The 21,052-nt window shown below is 45.7% G+C and overlaps 1 protein-coding gene across 1 annotated transcript in view; it reads left to right on the top strand.

Annotated features, from left to right (window-relative positions):
- Window positions 1–540: 540 nt before the first annotated feature.
- Window positions 541–21,052, top strand: part of LOC306913244 (coagulation factor XIII A chain-like) — a gene marked incomplete at its 5' end in the record, with an annotated part of 44,101 nt that continues 23,589 nt past the window's right edge. Inside the window, 3 exons of the mRNA XM_079489834.1 lie at window positions 541–548; window positions 3,712–4,408; window positions 11,371–11,484. Of these exons, the coding sequence (XP_079345960.1) occupies window positions 541–548; window positions 3,712–4,408; window positions 11,371–11,484 (819 nt within the window). The remainder of the gene's footprint in view (window positions 549–3,711; window positions 4,409–11,370; window positions 11,485–21,052) is intronic.

Below are 21,052 nucleotides of genomic sequence, written 5' to 3'. Positions count from 1 at the left end.
CTAGTGTTATCTATTTCTCTCTCTCTCTCTCTCTCTCTCTCTCTCTCTCTCTCTCACACACACACACACACACACACACACACAAACACACACACCTCCCTCACGCCCACACACGGGCCCGTTTTGACGTAAAAAGTGACTGCCTAGAACCCCCCCCCCCACACACCTACCCCCCCCCCCCCCCCCCCCTCCATTCTCGCCTCCACCTCTCCATTTTCTCATCTCTCCATCTCTCCCTCCATCTCCTTCTCCTCGTGTATAGCGTATAGCCTTGCAGACATGCAGCGGGCTGATGTCGGGTCTTCCCCGGCTGTTAGCCTGCACACCCCGGCTGTCGGCTGGAAACCTCGGATGTCCACATTTTCTCCAAAACCGTTACTTTGATAATGGAATAGAGCAACAATACAAATAATAATAAATAAATAAATGATATATGCGGCTATTCTTGCTATTTTTATCGGACACTGTATACGTACGTGGTATGACAAAGGGCTGCATGCATTTACAAAAAAAATAGAATCAAAATTAAAATGTTTAAATATGGAGATGTGAGGTTTCAGCGACAGGGATGGTCTGCACGTGTGTGTTTGATTGATTGATTTAAATATGTATTAACAGTTTGCAGAATTACAGCACATTTCAAGCACAAACTCAATACAAAGACTGTTAACTGTGAGTGGACGACCCAATTAAGCATTACACTTGTTTACAAGAGGGTCCACCCGCATGTTCAATTCATCAAAACATTTAGAGACGTACAAATACACTTCTATATAGTCAAAGATATGTATACGTAAGTGTGTGTGTGTGTGTGTGTGTGTGTGTGTGTGTGTGTGTGTGCTGCGTGCACAAATGCCACCAGTGATTATTAGAGTGATACCTGCTGCGGCTGCTGCAATCTTATCTAGGTCACGCACGACCCCACTCAACGACCTGTACGCTGTGTGCAGTGCACTGCATACACGCACGCACGCACACACACACACACACACACACACACACACACACACACACACACACACACACACACACACACACACACACACACACACACACACACACACACACACACACACACTTTATTAATATTAATATTTCATATTTTGGTGTTGGGAGGATTTGGGGTTAGGTTTGTACATTGTTTATCTTGTAGGCCTAGTTTGTAAATACATCAAAGATGCGAATGTAATAATGGATGAAGCCTTGGCCTGGAAGAGAGGTCATCAGGTGTTCTCCAACCTTCTTAGAGTGTTTCAACCCTCAACCACTACACTCTCCAGTTGGCGGGTCAGCAGTGATTGGCCAAGTCACTGCTCCTCTCCTCCAGGCTTCCAGCTATAGACAAGTCCACGGAGGGGCACCCCAGGCGCAGCCATCACCGAGGCGCAACCAGCACCGGGAGGGAAGGCCACATCCGGCCAACAGGCTGTGGATCGAAACCTGCCGGCCAGGTGCAGCAAACCAGTGCTGGCCACACCCCAGCGACCGCCGCGCCCAGGGCACCCCCCCGCGGACCCGCCCACTGTCCTTTCTCTCCTGCCAGAATTAACAGGAAGCTCTCTGTGCGGTGTGCATGTGTCCGTCCTTGTCCACACTTGGCCTTACTCTGGTGTATTTGAGTTAAGGGAGCCTTCTCTGCGTCTGTGTCACTGTCATAGTTGTTGTCGTTGAATCTGTCCTATCGAGTCTCTCGTCACTCTCGGGAGACTCTGGGGTATTGCTCATTTGTACGGTCTGTAGCTTGCGTGGTGCCCTCTTGCGAGTGCTGCAACAGAGGTTGCTAACCCCTCTTGCCCTGCCATACTTTCCTGGAGGTCAGCTGTCTCTCCAGCGTCACCGACCTTCCTCGGTTGCCATCCAGACTTTCCTGGAGGTCACTGGTTGCCCATGGAGTTCAGTTCAGTGGAGTTCAGTCCTACATAGATGGCTATTGATTCATGTTCAAAACCTGTTCAGACACTGTAACAATATGGGCTGCCGGCTTATTTTATATGCCAACCGAAAAAATAAAATGCACACGTGCATGCAGAGAGAAAGTGGCAAATAGTGGGAACCCTAAACCTTTTTATTTCAAGGACCCCCTGTGGTCTGGGACCCCCATAACTCTGAGTGGCAATACTTAGCCATATACCACACTTGGAAACTATACCATTTGGTTTACAGGCCTGTAAGGGAAGGGTCCATCCATTTGTTTCCTAAATCCTAACTATTGAGCTGGGGACCCCCTTGAACCCCCTCAAGGACCCCTGGGCCAACTATTGGTCGTTGCCCCCCTCCGCAGCACCGCGGGCACCCCCACCCCCGCCGACAGCGCAAATGATAATAATAATAATATTCTCTATAGTTTACTACTGGTCCTATAGATATACTTCTATTTCCAGTATGATTTTAAAATAAAACATGCGTTGAATGCATGACGCATCACGTTTTAGGGTACAGAAAAAAAAGAAAAAACACTTGAAAATGCTCGCCGCTTTGAGAGGAAATAGATGTCGGGCACTTGACATACGTGTGTAACTAAAAACAACGTGGAATGGTCCACAGATGGAATGTAAACACAAGGCTACTTTGGCCAGTTTGAAATCTTGGGGGACCTGTCCCTGTTTGATGGAGAGGTTTATTATGTGGGTGATGATTGGAGCTATGGAGATGGCCGAGTCTCTGAGAAATTTGGAGGGAATATTATCACGGCCAGTGGCCTTGTGGGGTTGAAGGGCACACAGGGCAGTAGGCTATTATGCGTGTCTTAAGTACCAGGTCTTATGACGTAACTTAAGACCTTTGAGGCGTGGTCAATGCTGTTTGGCCACTCAGAATAGCCAAATGGCATTGATCCAGGTCTTAAGTTAAGTAATAAGACCTGGTACTTAAGACACGCATAATACTGCCCACAGTCTTTTAAGTACCTCCTCAGTTGTTACCATGTCAGTTTAAAATCATCTTTACAAACACCTAGGTTTTTGTAGAAGGCTTTGATGTGCTCTACACCAAAACGCCCAGAGTGGGAGGGCAGTTTGTTAACCAGCGTTGTTGCAATGTTTGTAAAGAAGTTTAAGTAGTTGGCTACGTCAAGCTTGTCAGTGCGATGTGGGTGTCATTCGATTTTATATTTATGTTAGTAAACCTGGTTTTAAGTTTCTGACCGCAGCCTAGCTGGTTGTTTAGTAGCTTCCAGAGATCCTGAGATTGTTTTTGTTTTCCTTGATTCCTTGATTTTAGCGGATTTGGTCATGGTAGTTACAATGTTTCTTAGCTTGTTTCGTTGGGTTTTTAGGATGCCCAGTTGGGTTTGGAGATCACTGTCGAACCGCTTGGTTCGACAGAAACGTGCGTAGGCGTAGCCTATATACTCTTTTCAATTTCATCCTTTGCAGGCTTGCAGAACTGGGTTCTGCAAGTTAGTAGCCTAATTAACCATAATGCGCTAATAAGCTGCTGCAGGCAGGCTGTCTACAGTCTGTGCGTCTGCTATGATTTCCGAAATAATTTTAATTCATGATGTGAATGTACAGTAGCCTATCAATTCACCCCACGTAATATTTTGATGGCAAAATAGCTTGCTCTGGCTTCACTGATAAAGTTGCATGGGCGGGCATGGGGGTCCCTAGACCCTATTTGAGAACCGGTGAACCACTGACCTATAAACATCGCTGATTTCACTCATGGTCAATCTGGGCATGAAAACACGGTGGGCACGGGGAACCACAACAGGGTGGGCACAGGGAACCACAACAGGGTGGGCACAGGGAACCACAACAGGGTGGGCACCAGGAACCACAACAGGGTGGGCACAGGGAACCACAACAGGGTGGGCACCAGGAACCACAACAGGGTGGGCACAGGGAACCACAACAGGGTGGGCACAGGGAACCACAACAGGGTGGGCACCAGGAACCACAACAGGGTGGGCACAGGGAACCACAACAGGGTGGGCACCAGGAACCACAACAGGGTGGGCACAGGGAACCACAACAGGGTGGGCACCAGGAACCACAACAGGGTGGGCACCAGGAACCACAACAGGGTGGGTACAGGGAACCACAACAGGGTGGGCACAGGGAACCACAACAGGGTGGGCACAGGGAACCACAACAGGTTGGGCACCAGGAACCACAACAGGGTGGGTACAGGGAACCACAACAGGGTGGGTACAGGGAACCACAACAGGGTGGGCACCAGGAACCACAACAGGGTGGGCACAGGGAACCACAACAGGGTGGGTACAGGGAACCACAACAGGGTGGGCACAGGGAACCACAACAGGGTGGGCACAGGGAACCACAACAGGGTGGGCACCAGGAACCACAACAGGGTGGGCACCAGGAACCACAACAGGGTGGGCACAGGGAACCACAACAGGGTGGGCACCAGGAACCACAACAGGGTGGGTACAGGGAACCACAACAGGGTGGGTACAGGGAAAACTGGGGCACCATTGATCAAACAGGATGGACACCTGCAAATCCGGGCTCCAGAACAGTTAACTTTGAATCCCAATGACCTTAGCCTTTAATGTCTGAAATGGATGGATGGACGGACGGACGGACGGACGGATGGACGGACGGATGGATGGATGGATGGACGGATGGATGGATGGATGGAGGAAGGGGGGCGCATTTATAAAACCTCAGTTAGTCAATGCACACAAACTGGCTGCATGTATCTAACATAAATGTTAATTTTGTCATTTCAGACATTTGAGTACAGTGTGTGTGTGTGTGTGTGTGTGTGTGTGTGTGTGTGTGTGTGTGTGTGTGTGTGTGTGTGTGTGTGTGTGTGTGTGTGCATGCACATGTGTGAGAGAGAGAGTGTGAGTGTGCAGGGCATCCTGCATTCCAGTCATGCTGTGTGCGCGTGTGTAGGCGTGTGCACGCGAGTCGAGACACAGAGGGGAATACTTCTGTCGGAGTGTCGACTCTATTTAAATTGATCCCCATAATGAATGACGCTATAGCTTCCCGAGAGAGAGAGAGAGAGATAGAGAGAGAGAGAGAGAGAGAGAGAGAGAGAGAGAGACGCACGCACAGAGAGAGATCTTGACCCCCCCCCCCCCCCCCCCTCGCTGACGTCAACACATTTTGCAACCCCCCCCCCCCCCCCCCCCACACACACACACACACCTACGGCGACCTGCTGCTGAGTAATTAGCTCCCTGGACAGTTAATAGTAGCCTACTCCGACTGGTCAACCTGTGTGTGTGTGTGTGTGTGTGTGTGTGTGTGTGTGTGTGTGTGTGTGTGTGTGTGTGTGCGTGCGCGCGCGCGCGTGTGCGTGTGTGCGTGTGTGTGCTTTGACCTTGCTGCCTTTGGTGACCAGACATCTGGAAGGTTTCATAGAAAATATTGAATGTAATGTAAAGTACATTTACTCAAGTACTGTTCTTAAGTACAATTTTGATGTACATTCTTCAGTAGTTCTATTTTGTGATAGGACCTACTACTCCACTACATCTCAGATCCAAATGTATACTTTTTTACTCCACTACAATTATTTGACATGCTTTACTGCACATAAAAATGTTTGAGAATGACTGATTTAGAAGATATGTTGAACCGGCCTCAGGACTTTATGGGTTCAACAGAATTTGAGGCTATAATTAGCTCATTTTGATGGGGACCCCCTGGAACCCTCTCTTGGACTGCTGGGGACCCCCTGGAACCCTCTCATGGACTGCTGGGAGGACTGCTGGGGACCCCCTGGAACCCTCTGAAGGACTGCTGGGGGTACCCAGAACCCTCTCTGAGAACCGTTGCTTCTTCACAGTGCATCATTCCTTTGTTGAAACATTTAACCATTGAGCTTTTACTGCTTGAGGCAATGACGTCATCAACTGACATGATTTCTTATTTTTTTTCAATGGGATCCGTGTGTGTGTGTGGCTGTGTGACTGTGTGTGTGTGTGTGTGTGTGTGTGTGTGTGTGTGTGTGTGTGTGTGTGTGTGTGTGTGTGTGTGTGTGTGTGTGTGTGTGTGTGTGTGTGTGTGTGTGTGTGTGTGTGTGTGTGTGTGTGTGTTTAGACTGCAGCATCCACCAGTGGCCCTCTATTCATATCCTGGGAAAAGGTCGCCATCTGGCGCTGGAGGTGTGCAACTGTAGCAGAGTTGCTCAGATCCTCTGCCTGATGGCCTCAATAGTCTAATATCTCCCCCCGGTCCATAGACCAATTATTTGTTTACAAACATTGGGACTGGGCGCACGGGTGACTGTTTCATGTAATCAATTCCCAACAGATCTCCAAACCTGTTGTTTTAGGGAGCGCTGGTTTCAGTCCATTCAACCTCCTCTTGTGAGTTGGCTAGTGAGATGCACCCTAGGAGACATTTATACTTCAAAGCCCAACAGTATTGAGCACAGAGAACAGCTGACAAGCTCACATCGCATCGCAGATGCGACTGTGAGCGTAGAGGTCTGCGTGCGCGACACCATCGCGGGACGAAGCATACATTATACTTGATGGGCTGCAGGTGCGCGTGCAGCGGTGCACAAATAGGCTCTGCTGCGGCCGTGTTCATGAGCGCACCTCCCGTTCTTATGACAGCGACTGGAGGTGTGGTTTTGAGGACAACTGTTTTGAATTGCTATTATTGTTCAAACACAACAGAACCAAGGATTATATATATAGGGCGAGAGATCACAATAAAAATCCTAATCATTCTTCCTCCACACTGGGAGAAAAACAGCATCTGAAAGTTTGATAGGGGCATTTTTTACACGTGAGTGCAGTTAGAACTTTTCCATTGCATCTTATGAGAGGTGGTGTTCTTCTGCTGCCTTTATGCATGCTGTTTCTTATCAGTGTGACGTCGTCTGATAAGGCGTCTATAGCGATATCCCTTTGGTCTAGTGGTTAAGATATGGGACTTTCACGCAGGAGGCCCAAGTTCGAATCCCAGGCGTTACATTGGTGCCGTGACCCGGATCGGGTTTCCCCGTGGGAGGAGGTCAAAAGGGGGGTGAGTGTAGCAGAGTGGCTCAGAGCCTCTGCCTGATGGCCTCAAAAGTCTAATATCTCCCCTGGTCCAGAGGGATATCCCTTTGGTCTAGTGGTTAAGATGTTTAATATCACTGCTAGTTCTAAACTAGAAAAGTCTTATATTATATATAAGTCAATATTTGAAAAATTGCAAAGTGTGGTTGCCGCAGTCGCTTACATAGGCCCGTCCCTAATTTGAAAACTTCTATAACACTTGAATAGTTTGGTCTTCTGCCCCTTCAATGGAACTCTGTCTTTATAAATGATTGTAAAACATAGATTGGTTACGTAACCAACAACAGCCAATTAGCTACTACAAACGTTATGCAAAGCCCGGCCAATCACAGCGGAAGTTAGATTACTCCGGAATAGCCAATTAGCTACTACAAACGTTATGCAAAGCTCGGCCAATCACAGCGGAAGTTAGATTACTCCGGAATAGTCTGTTTGTAAAACATAGATTGGTTACGTAACCAACAACAGCCAATTAGCTGCTACAAACGTTATGCAAAGCTCGGCCAATCACAACGGAAGTTCGATTTGATTATTCGATTACTATTATTAATAGTCTGGTTAATAATAATCAGTAAGACTCTTCAGCTCAGATTGACCATTAACCATTTATTGCAAAGCTAATGCATTTAGTATGGCGGTGTGGCTCTGCTCATGTGATATCCCAGATTATCTGTTTCCCGAGACATAGCTCTGATATCAACAACAAGCCCCAGAGCAGAGCATAAGATAAAGACATTTCATCAACAACATAACTTTCAATGCATTCCATATACCACATAGATACTGTGCATATCACATGATCATAAATACAATACAATCCATAAAACACATTATGATCACAGATATCCATAACAGAACTAGATACCACATATAGTACCAGTAATACGCCTTAAAGGCGAGAAAGCGACCGCTAGGACTGAGACACTCTACCGGAATAATGTCAAGAATGGGTAAAATGAATTCACGAATTAATTAATATCAATTAAACTCTACAACATTTCTCAAAATACAAGCACGCCATTCCCGATGAAGCCGGTCGATTTGACATACTAGACCTGTACGTGCCCGTCGCAGTCGGCCACCGGCCTACTTCATATGAGTCAAACCACCGCGATCATGGGAAATGGGTGGGAATGTCCCTGGCAGTCAAAATGCCCAAAGCGATCTTTATAATCTTAATACTTAGGCACAAACCAACTAGATACCACATATAGTACAATCCATAAATCACATTTATAATAACAGAATCACCCATTACAGAACAAATGCCACAGAGAGGAGTCTGTTATGTAGACTGAACACAGAGTAGTGACTGCCTAAAAGGACCACCTGATTGAATGTGGGCGTGAGTGAGTTAGCTGGCAGCGAATGAGAGTGATGGGAGTTGACGTGGAGAGACAGCCTATTTAAAGGAGCAGAATTCATTACTGATAGATAATGAAGGGGGGATGGGTTATATAATAAACCTTCTGACTTCCATGTCTCAACGAACTATCACTGCGCTGGATTAAATATAGCTGCCCAAAGAGAAAATATCTACCGGTATATATAATATACACAATGAGTTGTTTAAACACTGATGACAAGTGCTAAATAAATTTAAAAAATCGCCACTTGTGATGTGTGTGCAAAGTTCCGCAACTTTTCAAGTACGTTTAGCGCCTCAAAAACGCGATTTCATTTCATTCATTTGGGGGAATAATGAAGAATCATTGCGATTTCAATAGGGCTTCGCACTACTGTGCAGTACTGTGCAGTGGTCGGGCCCTAATAATAATAAGACTATTATTATTATGTCAAAATTAACCAACAAACTATATTGGCCAAATTTTCAAATTTCTACCTAAGAGGTAGAAATTGTTAACCTGACTCCGCCAGATGGGGCAGCAGAGAGTACACTGGGTTCCCCCTCCTGCTCCCATCTGGGAACTCTCAGGCAGACTTGATGCCCGGGCACAAAACGGCCTGGCCAATCAGCAGCAGCTAGAGGCGGGATCAAGGCAGCACTGTGTATGGCTTGATCCCGCCTCTAGCTGCTGCTGATTGGCCAGGCCGTTTTGTGGCCGGAGCATCAAGTCTGCCTGAGAGTTCCCAGATGGGAGCAGGAGGGGGGAACCCAGTGTACTCTCTGCTGCCCCATCTGGCGGAGTCAGGTTAAGAAATTGTGAAAATATAGCCAATCTACATCGTTGCGAGCTTGTAGATCGGCTATTTTCTGTGGAGTCAAATTAAAAGTTTGGGAACGCTTGCTCTATAGTTGACTAAGTTGAGTGACTGCATCTGCGTCATTAGAACACAGATGAGTCATATGGCTCTTGCAGAGAGCGGGCATGTTGTTCGTAGTCATCCTGTGTGGGGCCATTTCGCGTGGGGGCTGGCCTGTCAAAAAGGCCAGCACCACCCAAACTTTGGGTGGTGCAGGGTATCCCCGAGGAGGGATAGTGATCAGTGGGGCTCTGCCGATGAGACCTGTAGTTACTGTGTTCCTCTCGTTGCTGCATGCGCTGGACCTTGAGCTCAAGTCGATCCATACGTGAAAGATCTTCTGCCGTCCTCGGACGAGTCGGACCAATTAAGAAAGATCTTAATTGGTCTGCGGTACCAACGTAATAGGCAGACATGGACCCAATAGGGGTCAGAGGAGAGGCCGCGGGGAAGCCCGGTATCTGTGGGAAATACTGCAGAGTGTGAGGTGAAGAAATCAAATTGGCGCAATGAGATTTCTCAAGCTCTAATGCGAACAATAAAGCATTTTCAATTGTATTCATGTCTTGCTTGTAACAACGCAGCTGAAGACATGGCTGGATTCCGTGAATGAACCTCTGGAACTTTTCCTTGGCCTTGGCATTTAGTCCATATGAGGGAAAAGCTTCCTCCACAAAATCGCTGATTCCTGCAGCAAACTCCGCAATTGTTTCATCAGGCTGGCGGATGGATCTGAAAATAATTTCCAATTTTCCTTTCACCTCTACGTAATCTTCCTTTGTTGTGGTGGATAGACTGTTCCAGTAAGCTAAAGCAGAAGCACCCAGGCATGTAGGCAGCAACCTAGACAAACTGTGCTCATTATAATTAGGAGCAGCACTCATAGCTATCTCAAAGCCTCTGCACCAAGAGGAGAAGTCCTCTTTTCCGTCCCCCATGAAAGCATGTCGGACAGGACCAGTGTCCGAGTCACTCAGCGGCACATCATTACTGCAATGATTGTGATCCATACTGTAACTGATGCACGTATAGACACTGCCAAAGAGTAAATAGCTGTTTAGGCTTTGCTGCTTAGGTATCCATTCTCAGCAAACACTGTACAACAAAACCCAGTGTCCTCTGTAGTTTCTTCACTGTAGCTTACTTGCAGTTCAGTTCCACACACAAGTCTATGGATATTATTTTCACAATCTTGCCAAAAACTTATTTCAGAAAAAAGAACAGACGTTGAAAAAAAAGCGCTTCTTTCACCTGACAAATATCACTATGTGATAATTTATTGTTGCCAAGGAACTAACTTAGGAACTGAACTTTCTGGCTTTCTGGTGGATTAAGTAATCGTTGGAGTTTATTGCTAGAATTATCCTCTCCTCTACTTTTCATTAATTCATCCAAACCTTCATTTATTCTCGAAAGACATTGAGGTTTCCCTCATTCGCAGTGTCGTCGAGATACATTGCAGTACAATTTCATGTTCACAACAATGATAAAACAAAACAGAAACTTTCCCATACGTGTGATACAACACACGTTTAAAAGCAGTTGCAGGCATGTGTGTGTAGGTCTGCAATCATGGGAGAACAGGTACTTTAATTTAAGCAGTAGATCATTCCAAGTGGTTGGGGCACTAAAACAAAAAGAGGCCAGTCGCGTGTCCTATATGCAGTGGCAGCCTTATATAATTGTTTCAATTGAAACAGGCCTCGAGCCTCCAGGGGCCTCCCCCCCCCCAAAAAAAACAACAACTAGTAGTAGTAGTAGTAGTAGTAGTAGTAGTAGTAGTAGTAGTAAAGTAGTAGTAGTAAGGCAGGTAGTAATAGCAGTAGAAGTAATATTGTGCATTGCTTCGCAGCCTTCCAATCAGCCTTGTCAATTATTCAGCCTCATCCACTTGGCAGCAGCTAATAATCACTGCAGGTACTCGACCTGTCATGTCACATTGACCTGTGTTGTTTGGTTGTAATTGTTCTCACTTCCCAGTGTGTGCACTCACTGCACTAGCAGCGCTGAGAGTTGCGATTGCATCATTGTATAGCCTATGCTGCCTTATAGACTTTACCAATATACAATGGTAAAGTCCCATCAATTTCCTTAAAAATAAACCTCCCCACCCGTCCCCTCTGTCCGCCTCCCCCTACTACCCCCTCTGCTCCTCTGTCTCCCCTTCTCCTCTGTAGAAGTCAGGCTTGGAGGAGGTGGACAGCATGCTGCGGAGGCCGAGGATCAGCGTGAAGGAGGTGTTGCTGGAGCTCCTTGCTGGAGGTCATTGTTTCCTGCAAGCAGTGGTGCAGGTCAAGTACTTACATTCTTTACTTAAGTAAAAGTATAAATACTGCAATGTGTACAAGTAAATGTTCGGTTATTCCAAATGTGCGTAAGTATTTGGTATCAAAATGTACTTAAAGTACCCTAGTAGAAAGTAGTCGTTATACAGAATGTCGCGTTTCACAAGTTTTCAAATGTATACAAATCTTTTAAAAAAAGGCAGATCTACAAGCTCGCAATGCTTCGCATCGCGACGCATGGTGAGCTTGTTGATCGTCTATTTTCAAATGGTCCAAATGTATATGGGCTGAAGTGGTTAATGTATGTTTTGTGATAATAATACAAATCTACAAAGTAACTGCATATAGTAACTAAAGTTTTCTAATAAGTGTAGTGGAGTAAAAGTACAATATTTGCCTCTGAGATGTAGTGGAGTAGAAGTAAAAGTACTGGAAATTTAAAATACTCAAGTAAAGTACAAATACCTCAAATTGTATTTTAATACAGTACTTTCCACCACTGCCTGCAAGTAAGGAATACTGTCAACCTATCAGAATGAAATGAGTTGTTAAATAATCAATAATAGTCTTGCTGGAATGAGAATGTGCATAATGAATCAAGAAATAATGTCCCATGGAGTTCATTTGAACCCTTTCTTACACATATCCTGCACCCAACCCCGAAAAGGGCAACAACAGAAAAGAACATAACTTTTGAAGGAAAGGAAAAGGAAATATAAACCAAAAGAGACAAATAAAAAAAAAAATCCATACAATTTGGACCCAAGGAATTCATTATAATGTGGTCATTATTAAGATGCAAGCATCTTGGCTCTATTACAGGGAGGGGTGCTTCATGCTGTGATGCATTTTTGTGTAAATAAGGCCAAACCAGAGACTGTGGATATGCAATTTTGGATTGCATTTGGATTGCATTGCAATTCAGGGTGATTATGGCACCTCGGTTCCACGTCGGTGGCTAAACACCCTGTCTGTGATTTCTTTATCAACAATGACCACCTAGCCATTCATTATCCCTTGCATGATCACCGTTTGTCGAAGTTGTCGTCAGGTTGGACTTGGACTTTTTGCTTGACATAGACCTACCTGTGGATTATAGAGCACCAAAGTCCTGACGTCACTCGCTCATCCCTGGTTCACAGAAGTTTTCTCTATGGAGAATAACATTGGGTCATCTTAAAATCGTCTCATATAACAATGAGTACCACAGACGAATAACAGTCTAAGTCCACACTATTGATCCATAATATATAAATGATAGATAAGGGTTCAGGACAACAAGGCCTTTTCGTGGAGGGGTCAGTCTGAAATTTGGACTTAGACTGTTTTTCGTCTGTGGTACTCCAAAAATAAACAAACTGTCTCGGCGATATTGTCTCGGTATCGTTTAAGTTTAAGTACCTGTTTTGCAGTGACCTATATATTTTGGTTAAAGCCTGCTTCTGTGGCCTTTGGCATGAAAACAACTAGGAACAGTGCTGTGCATGAGGAGAGGTTAGGTAGCCTCGGAAACCCAGACTGAAAAAGTCGCTCACTCTCTGCTGATTTCTGATCGCCTGCACCTTTGTTAAATTGACACACACACGCACACATGTACACACACACACACTCCTCTCTCTCTCTGTCGCTCTAAGTAATTAGTCTCATGTCGCGCAGCTGCGCATAGTTTCTCTCGGCGGATCCTGCCGGCAGCTGCCTATGCCATAAAAAGCATAGGTGAGTTCCAGGCTAGAGGTTAGGTAACTAGGTGAACTCAGGCTAGAGGTTAGGTAACTAGGTGAACTCAGGCTAGAGGTTAGGTAACTAGGTGAACTCAGGCTAGAGGTTAGGTAACTAGGTGAACTCAGGCTAGAGGTTAGGTAACTAGGTGAACTCAGGCTAGAGGTTAGGTAACTAGGTGAACTCAGGCTAGAGGTTAGGTAACTAGGTGAGTTCCAGGCTAGAGGTTAGGTAACTAGGTGAACTCAGGCTAGAGGTTAGGTAACTAGGTGAACTCAGGCTAGAGGTTAGGTAACTAGGTGAACTCAGGCTAGAGGTTAGGTAACTAGGTGAACTCAGGCTAGAGGTTAGGTAACTAGGTGAGTTCCAGGCTAGAGGTTAGGTAACTAGGTGAGTTCCAGGCTAGAGGTTAGGTAACTAGGTGAGTTCCAGGCTAGAGGTTAGGTAACTAGGTGAGTTCCAGGCTAGAGGTTAGGTAACTAGGTGAGTTCCAGGCTAGAGGTTAGGTAACTAGGTGAACTCAAGCTAGAGGTTAGGTAACTAGGTGAACTCAGGCTAGAGGTTAGGTAACTAGGTGAACTCAGGCTAGAGGTTAGGTAACTAGGTGAGTTCCAGGCTAGAGGTTAGGTAACTAGGTGAGTTCCAGGCTAGAGGTTAGGTAACTAGGTGAGTTCCAGGCTAGAGGTTAGGTAACTAGGTGAGTTCCAGGCTAGAGGTTAGGTAACTAGGTGAGTTCCAGGCTAGAGGTTAGGTAACTAGGTGAGTTCCAGGCTAGAGGTTAGGTAACTAGGTGAGTTCCAGGCTAGAGGTTAGGTAACTAGGTGAGTTCCAGGCTAGAGGTTAGGTAACTATAGTTCCAGGCTAGAGGTTAGGTAACTAGGTGAGTTCCAGGCTAGAGGTTAGGTAACTAGGTGAACTAGGTGAGTTCCAGGCTAGAGGTTAGGTAACTAGGTGAGTTCCAGGCTAGAGGTTAGGTAACTAGGTGAGTTCCAGGCTAGAGGTTAGGTAACTAGGTGAACTAGGTGAGTTCCAGGCTAGAGGTTAGGTAACTAGGTGAGTTCCAGGCTAGAGGTTAGGTAACTAGGTGAGTTCCAGGCTAGAGGTTAGGTAACTAGGTGAACTAGGTGAGTTCCAGGCTAGAGGTTAGGTAACTAGGTGAGTTCCAGGCTAGAGGTTAGGTAACTAGGTGAACTAGGTGAGTTCCAGGCTAGAGGTTAGGTAACTAGGTGAACTCAGGCTGTCAAAAGGTTGCTGCAGCAGCGGCGTCTTCCAGCTACAACGTACCATCGTCATCGCTTCGCCGGACCAACCAGGGCCCGCTAACCTCCGCCACGTCGGTCCTCATCATCCTCAACCAAACATGTGGATTATCCCTTAGAGTATATATTAATAGAGACGTCACTGATTTTTAGTGATGGTCTTAGTTTTAGGCGGTTTTAACGTCATTAATGCACTTCTGTGCTGCCTTTCTGCAGCATCGCAGGCGTGCATTAATGACGTTAAACCACCCCCCCTCGTGTAATATTGCTTAACAGGTCGTTTCGAGGAAGCAATCTGATTGGTTGAAATGAGAGAGTTGATGAGAGTATGGATCATAGTATAATTGCTGGAATTAATTTGGTAAGTGAAGCCATATTATTATTTTGTAAACAAAACCCACTTCCCTGAACCTGCATGTAGTATTTCAAGTTGTATAGCCTATAATACATTATACATTATACATTAGTTTGTATGCACGCACGCACGCACGCACGCACGCACGCACGCACACATGCACGCACGCACGCACGCACGCACGCACACATGCACACACACACACACACACACACACACACACACACACACACACTTCGATGACAAGATGACAGGTCAGCTGGATTACATTAACTCACAATAGAGGGTATGCGCGTGACATCATCATCAAACCAGTAAGTTATGCAGGAACGCCTACTGTGTGGCAAAAAACTACTTTCTGGCCTTGACAGCCCAGACATCCACACAGAAAAGTCATATCTGATTGCATTAAACAACATTAAACAATGTTAAACTCACTTTGCATGTTGCTTTGCCACTCGATTTGCCACTCGATGTGCCATTTACTTTAAGCATGCGCATACCCTCTATACCTCTCCGGCTCTCCCCTTCCTCTATATTATCCACTCTTTGTAATAACGTGTATTCCTAAAACGTTGCTGTCTGAGTCTCTCAATCCTTCACCCGTGACGCTAGGTCCCCATTATCCCTGGACACATGTGACCGTGAGGTTCCCATTATCCCTGGACACCCGTGACCGTGAGGTTCCCATTATCCCTGCAGGACACATGTGCCTGTGAAGGTGTTGCCAATAGCTTAGGTCAAATTAGCCAAAATTTTGTTTCACATTAGCCCAAAATGGGCACACTATAGGGTTATACCTAAACACAAACTACAGTAGGCTAACATACAAATATTTAGCCATGTCAATATGGCAGCAATGTAATTCTGATGAAAACATCTTGCAGATGAAAGAAGAAGTGCTGAATGGTTCTATTGGTTCACAAACTTCACACAGGTAGACACATGACAAGCCAGGTATAGTCTTTGATCTAGATGCATAGGATATAGCGTACAGTATGAATCAGAATTCAGCAGCGACTTACTCACCCTTTTGTTGACTTGCCTCAAGTTGCCTGTCATGTAAGGAAAACCACAGCTTTGTAGCTCAAGTCGCGAGTTCGTTCCTCTCTTTATAGGACACTGATTAGTACACACACACGCACGCACGCACGCACGCAAGTACGCATGCACAGTGACACACAGTCCAGAGGCAGGTGCCACAGTGCCGGACTGGACTGGCCAGGCAGCGGGGGATTAAGAACACTCATGGCATGGAGTCAGTGTGACCTGACATGTATTCTCCATTTCTGGTGCACTTAAATAATAACTACGTACCTGTCGACATTTGTCCTGGGGAGCGTGCTTCTATGCAATTCTGATTCATACACAAGACACTCTGGCACTTGCTGTGCTGCACGCCTCCAATTACTGGCTTGCTAGCCCAATAACTGGAGAGCATTCACATTCACACGTCATCAGTGCCGGTTCTATAGGAGTCAATGATGGGGTTCAAATTTTCCCGACCCCCATCCCTTTATAGTATGCCAGACAATTAATGTCCGATTTTCATAATATTAGTGTTGTTTTGTAGGTTTTAAAATATTCTAAGTTTATTTCTTACACTTTTAAAGTAGCCAGAATAATCTTTTCTGACTTTTGGCTGGGGTCTGAGTACCCTAAAGTTTTATGTTAGAAATGTTGAATATGCAAGTTAGCATCCGGCAGTTTCTAAAAGCTGGGGACCCATACTCAACATTTCTAACATAACAACTTAGGGTACTCAAAACGTCTTGGGTTCACATTCTGGCAAGTATGTGTTGCAGTACAATGTCAAATTAGATCATAATTGAAGCATAAACGTTTTTTGTAGCTGGGCTCTGATAACAAAAATGAGTAGTAGCTAATACCAGGTGTCTTCCACAGGGGGTCCGGGACCAGTTTTGGCCATATAGCCTACTCTTGCACCCATTTGTGATTTTCTAACTATTTTTATTAATATTAGAAATGTTGTGTATGTTTTTGTGTCTTGGGTGTATGTATTGAACTTTGATGGTTTACTAGTATTCTCAGTATTATTTATAACATTTTGTGTTACACAGTTATAGTGTTGTAGTCGAGTCCACCTAAAGCGAGTCCAAGTAAAGACCAAGGGCTCCAATTTTGTCTCCGACTTTACCCGCAGCGCGGCCGCAATTCAGCCGCTGCCCGAACATTACGAATATAGGAGCTTTCTCTGTCCCTTAATGGTATTTTCGTCCAGCGTCACCCGCTATCTTTTTTGCCGACACCGGTATTTGCGCCTAGAGGTGTGGTCATGGGCGTGTTGGCACGCTTTCCCCTAAATTGCTATTTTGGTCACACACATTTGGGAAAGCGACAGTGGAGTTTAACGCAACACTCTTCCATGGGCTATAGAACATAAGGCTATGAAGCAATATAGCACTAACGGGCAACGGTTAAGGGATCTCTTAAGGTGATTGGTTAAATATGATTTAATTATTGTAACGCCCAAACCACACCTATGCATAATATAACGGGTAACGGAGGTGTTTAAGGGATTTAGACAGGTAACCAAAATACCAACTTTAGTGGGGGAACACCCTTTCCCCACTCCTAAATCCCCAAATAGTGGCTTTAGAAAGATGAGACAAAACTGGAGCCCCAAGTGCGGGGTGGGGGGGGGGGGTGGGGGGGGGGGGGGGGGATCGAGACCGAGTGTACTCCAAAAATGTACTTAAGTACAGTACGTGTGTACTATGTCCACCACTGCAAGCTTGAATAATTTGACCAGTCTGATAATCGGTCACTTGAAATACCTATCACAGTCTGTTACAGTCACAGTAAGGGTTCGGATAAATTGAGAATCTTATGAACACTCAGGTAGAACATAGGATCAAACTTTTTGATTGCCTGCAAATTTAGTATTTCTTCCTGCTCCTGCAGATGAAACATGGAGTCTGCTCCACATCATCACAGTGTGATGCCCAATTTACTTTCATTAGTCATCTCCTGAACCCTGCTAGTTCCATCTGTCTTAGTGAAGGTGTAAGAGCAGACATCTCAATTGGACCCATACTGCTCCTGGGTCGAAATTAGCTTGAAATTGTTCAAGCTAACCTGCCGAGAGCAGACGTCGACAGAAAGAAAGAAACACCATGCTTTCTCAAGAAGTGTGATCTTCTGAGGTGGGACCGTGGGAATGTTCACAGGTTTCTCAATTAATTTGAACAATGTATTTGACTGACAGGCTCCTTACGTGACGTTATCTTGGACACAATATAGTTTTCAATAGTGGTTTTCAACCCTTTTCATATCAAGGTCCATTATTTATTCGGCATTTGTGCCACGGACCACCATTTGATGAGATTTAGCCCCTCAGACCCAAAACTAAAGAATGGATAAGATAAGATTTTGTCCAAAATGCCATGCTGTATTGATGTGGACATCAGACGTTGGCAAACATTGATCGAAATAACAATTCTTCTAATCTACATGCTCTAATTGTGTTCTTGTAAATTATGTAATGTAGATGTTTAACAATAATTTAACTCTTGAGAGCGTAACATTAAACCAAATTTGGTTTCATTTTACACTCGAATTAAAGATCTTGTGCAGTGCCCGGTGTTGAGTTAGTCAGACCCACAGTTGTCCAGAACCGCCACAAAAGGCATCTGACTGGGCTCTGGACAATGCCCCTGCCCGGACTCCATATATGGAGCTGGCCTGTTCTGACATCACAACACTCCATATTTGGGCATGCCTGACACAGAACTCCATATAAGGGACACAGAGAGACAGATACAGGACATAAAAGTGACACAGACAGATGGGTGGAACGGGTCTGACACGGGTACAACACGGGTACAACGGGTATTGCATAGCCGGGTGGGGCATGGATCTCCAACTTCCATCATCCATCAACTCGGTTCTCTACAGCCGGGCACCGGTGACACTAATGGCACAAAATATTTTTCAGATGGGGGTCCACAGTTAAATACATATTCATTTATGGGTCCTTGAATGAGTTGAGTTGAGCTATGCAAAACAGACATCATAATTTGCATCCTTCTGAGGGCCACTTTGGGGATCCGCTCTGGGGGCATTCGAAGTACGTGTCCAAGCCATCTTAGACGACAGTGTTTAACTTCTGTGATCACGTCTTGGCAGTCAGTCTTCATTTATACTTAATTGTCAGTAATTGTATTGGGCCAGAATATACGGAAGATCTTTTTAGGCTCTGCAGACAGAGGCCTTTTCCGCCTCTACAAAAGTGCTTTTTTTTAAAGGCTGATGCACACCTCGAAAGGTTGATGACAAAGTGCATATACAGTAATCAGGATGGACAATGTCCGTCCTGATGAAGGTCTAACGACTGAAGTCTGAAACATCAAACTAAAGAGCAACATTTCATGCAAGTTCATGACAGTGTGCGGGTCCTGTCATTCAGAGATCCCCCTTTGACTGAAGTGTAAAGTAAAATCCTAACTAAAACCAAGAAGCAAGGAATACAAGAAAACACTTCAGGTAGGGTCATGTTCTACATGGATGTTGGATCCCATCTCCCAGACAGCATACTAGTTTCCATTCTATAGTCCAAGGAGACTATCCACATAGTCAACATGCAAAACAGGTTGAAGTCTACACTTGACTTCATGTACACTCACTGATCGTCACTTCAAACGTGGCTTGAGAAGCCTCCTCACACCCACCCTCGGCTCCTCCAAAGCGAACAATTTCCGGGTCACACTGGAGGAGATCGGAGTGCGGAGGGAGCGATCGAGCAGAAATTAAGGCATTGGTATTTGGCTAATGTCGACAAGACCAAGGATCTGAAATTGTGGAGGAGAGAGAGTACGCCCCTATCTCTAAGTTAATTAGATGGGTGTGGTGAGAGTTGGTGTCACTCTATCACAGACACAATATCATTCATTCAACATAATGACCTGGTGAGCCGCTAGTTGGCTGTGGGCTGTTGGAAGTGCTGTTCACTATGAGTCACTTGTTTTTATCTAACGTCTCTCTGCTGCTGGCTGTCAGATCAGAGGCCGCTTTTATCAGCCATGAAGCACACAGCTGAGTGAGAAGCTTTTCTACAGCAATGAGAGGAGATGACCACATTTATTCTCTTGTTTACTGTTCTACGCTCCCCTCGATCCTCTCCTCTCCTCTCCTCTCCTCTCCTCTCCTCTCCTCTCATCTCCTCCCTATCCTGTGTCCTCAGGGTGTGTGATTGACAGCTGGTAGGAGGGGTCTTGCAGTAAAAGTGCTGACAGCACGCTGATCAGATTCATCCACAGCATTGTATCAAACTGCCAGAGAGATTAAACACAGTCGGAGGTGAGAGACACCAAATTCAAGCTTCTGCTGATCTCACCTCTCTCTCTCTCTCTCTCTCTCTCTCTCTCTCTCTCTCTCTCTCTCTATGAGAGAGAGACACTTTATCATATTGTCACATCATTGCTTTACAGGTGTTAAGAAGCGGGTGAAATTCATTTTTGCGTAAGCTCCATCATTCGGCAGTGGCTCAGGGGTAGAGTGACCGGATCATCCGGATGGTTCCCAGTTCGAAACCGGGCTACCCCAGAGTTGATGTCGAAGTGTCCTTGAGCAAGACTCTGAACCCCTAATTGCTCCCGATGTACAGCTTGGTGCCATGCATGGTTTCCTCCGGCATCTGTGTGTGAATGTGTGTGTAAATGGGTGAATGTAATGCACAATCTCTGTAAAGCGCCTTGGGTAGGTCCTGGTTCACATAGTGGCAGCCAGGTATGGACATGCTTAGACATAAAGTGCAAAAACAAAAGATAGAGTTTTAAGCACATTTTGATTATCGGGATAATATCGTTAATCACAGTTATTTTGGCCACAGTATTCGTGACATCGTCCAGGGGGGGCGCCAGGGGGCCGCCTAGGCCGTCTTAAAAAATTAAGAAAAAAACGGTGTTCCAGCCGATCCAATGTAGTTGTTATAAGCTCTTGTTAAAATTGAGCAATGAGCAGACAGGCAGGCAGGCAGACAGACAGACAGACAGACAGACAGACAGACAGACAGACAGACAGACAGACAGGCAGGCAGGCAGGCAGGCAGGCAGGCAGGCAGGCAGGCAGGCAGGCAGGAAGGCTTGTCAGTAAATGAGGAAGTGAAAGTGCAGTCATTTGACCAATCAGCAGGCGTGGCAGGGTGGCCTGACATCTGGGACTGCCCGGCTCCGGCAGTCCCAGATGGATTATGTTCCACTTCAGGGGTGGAAGAAGTTCT

Source organism: Electrona antarctica, assembly GCF_951216825.1.
Source record: "Electrona antarctica genome assembly, chromosome: 20".
In the NCBI taxonomy this organism is placed as follows: domain Eukaryota; kingdom Metazoa; phylum Chordata; class Actinopteri; order Myctophiformes; family Myctophidae; genus Electrona; species Electrona antarctica.
Note: the sequence above shows the minus strand (reverse complement) of the source record. Positions and strands in the feature narration are given on the sequence as shown.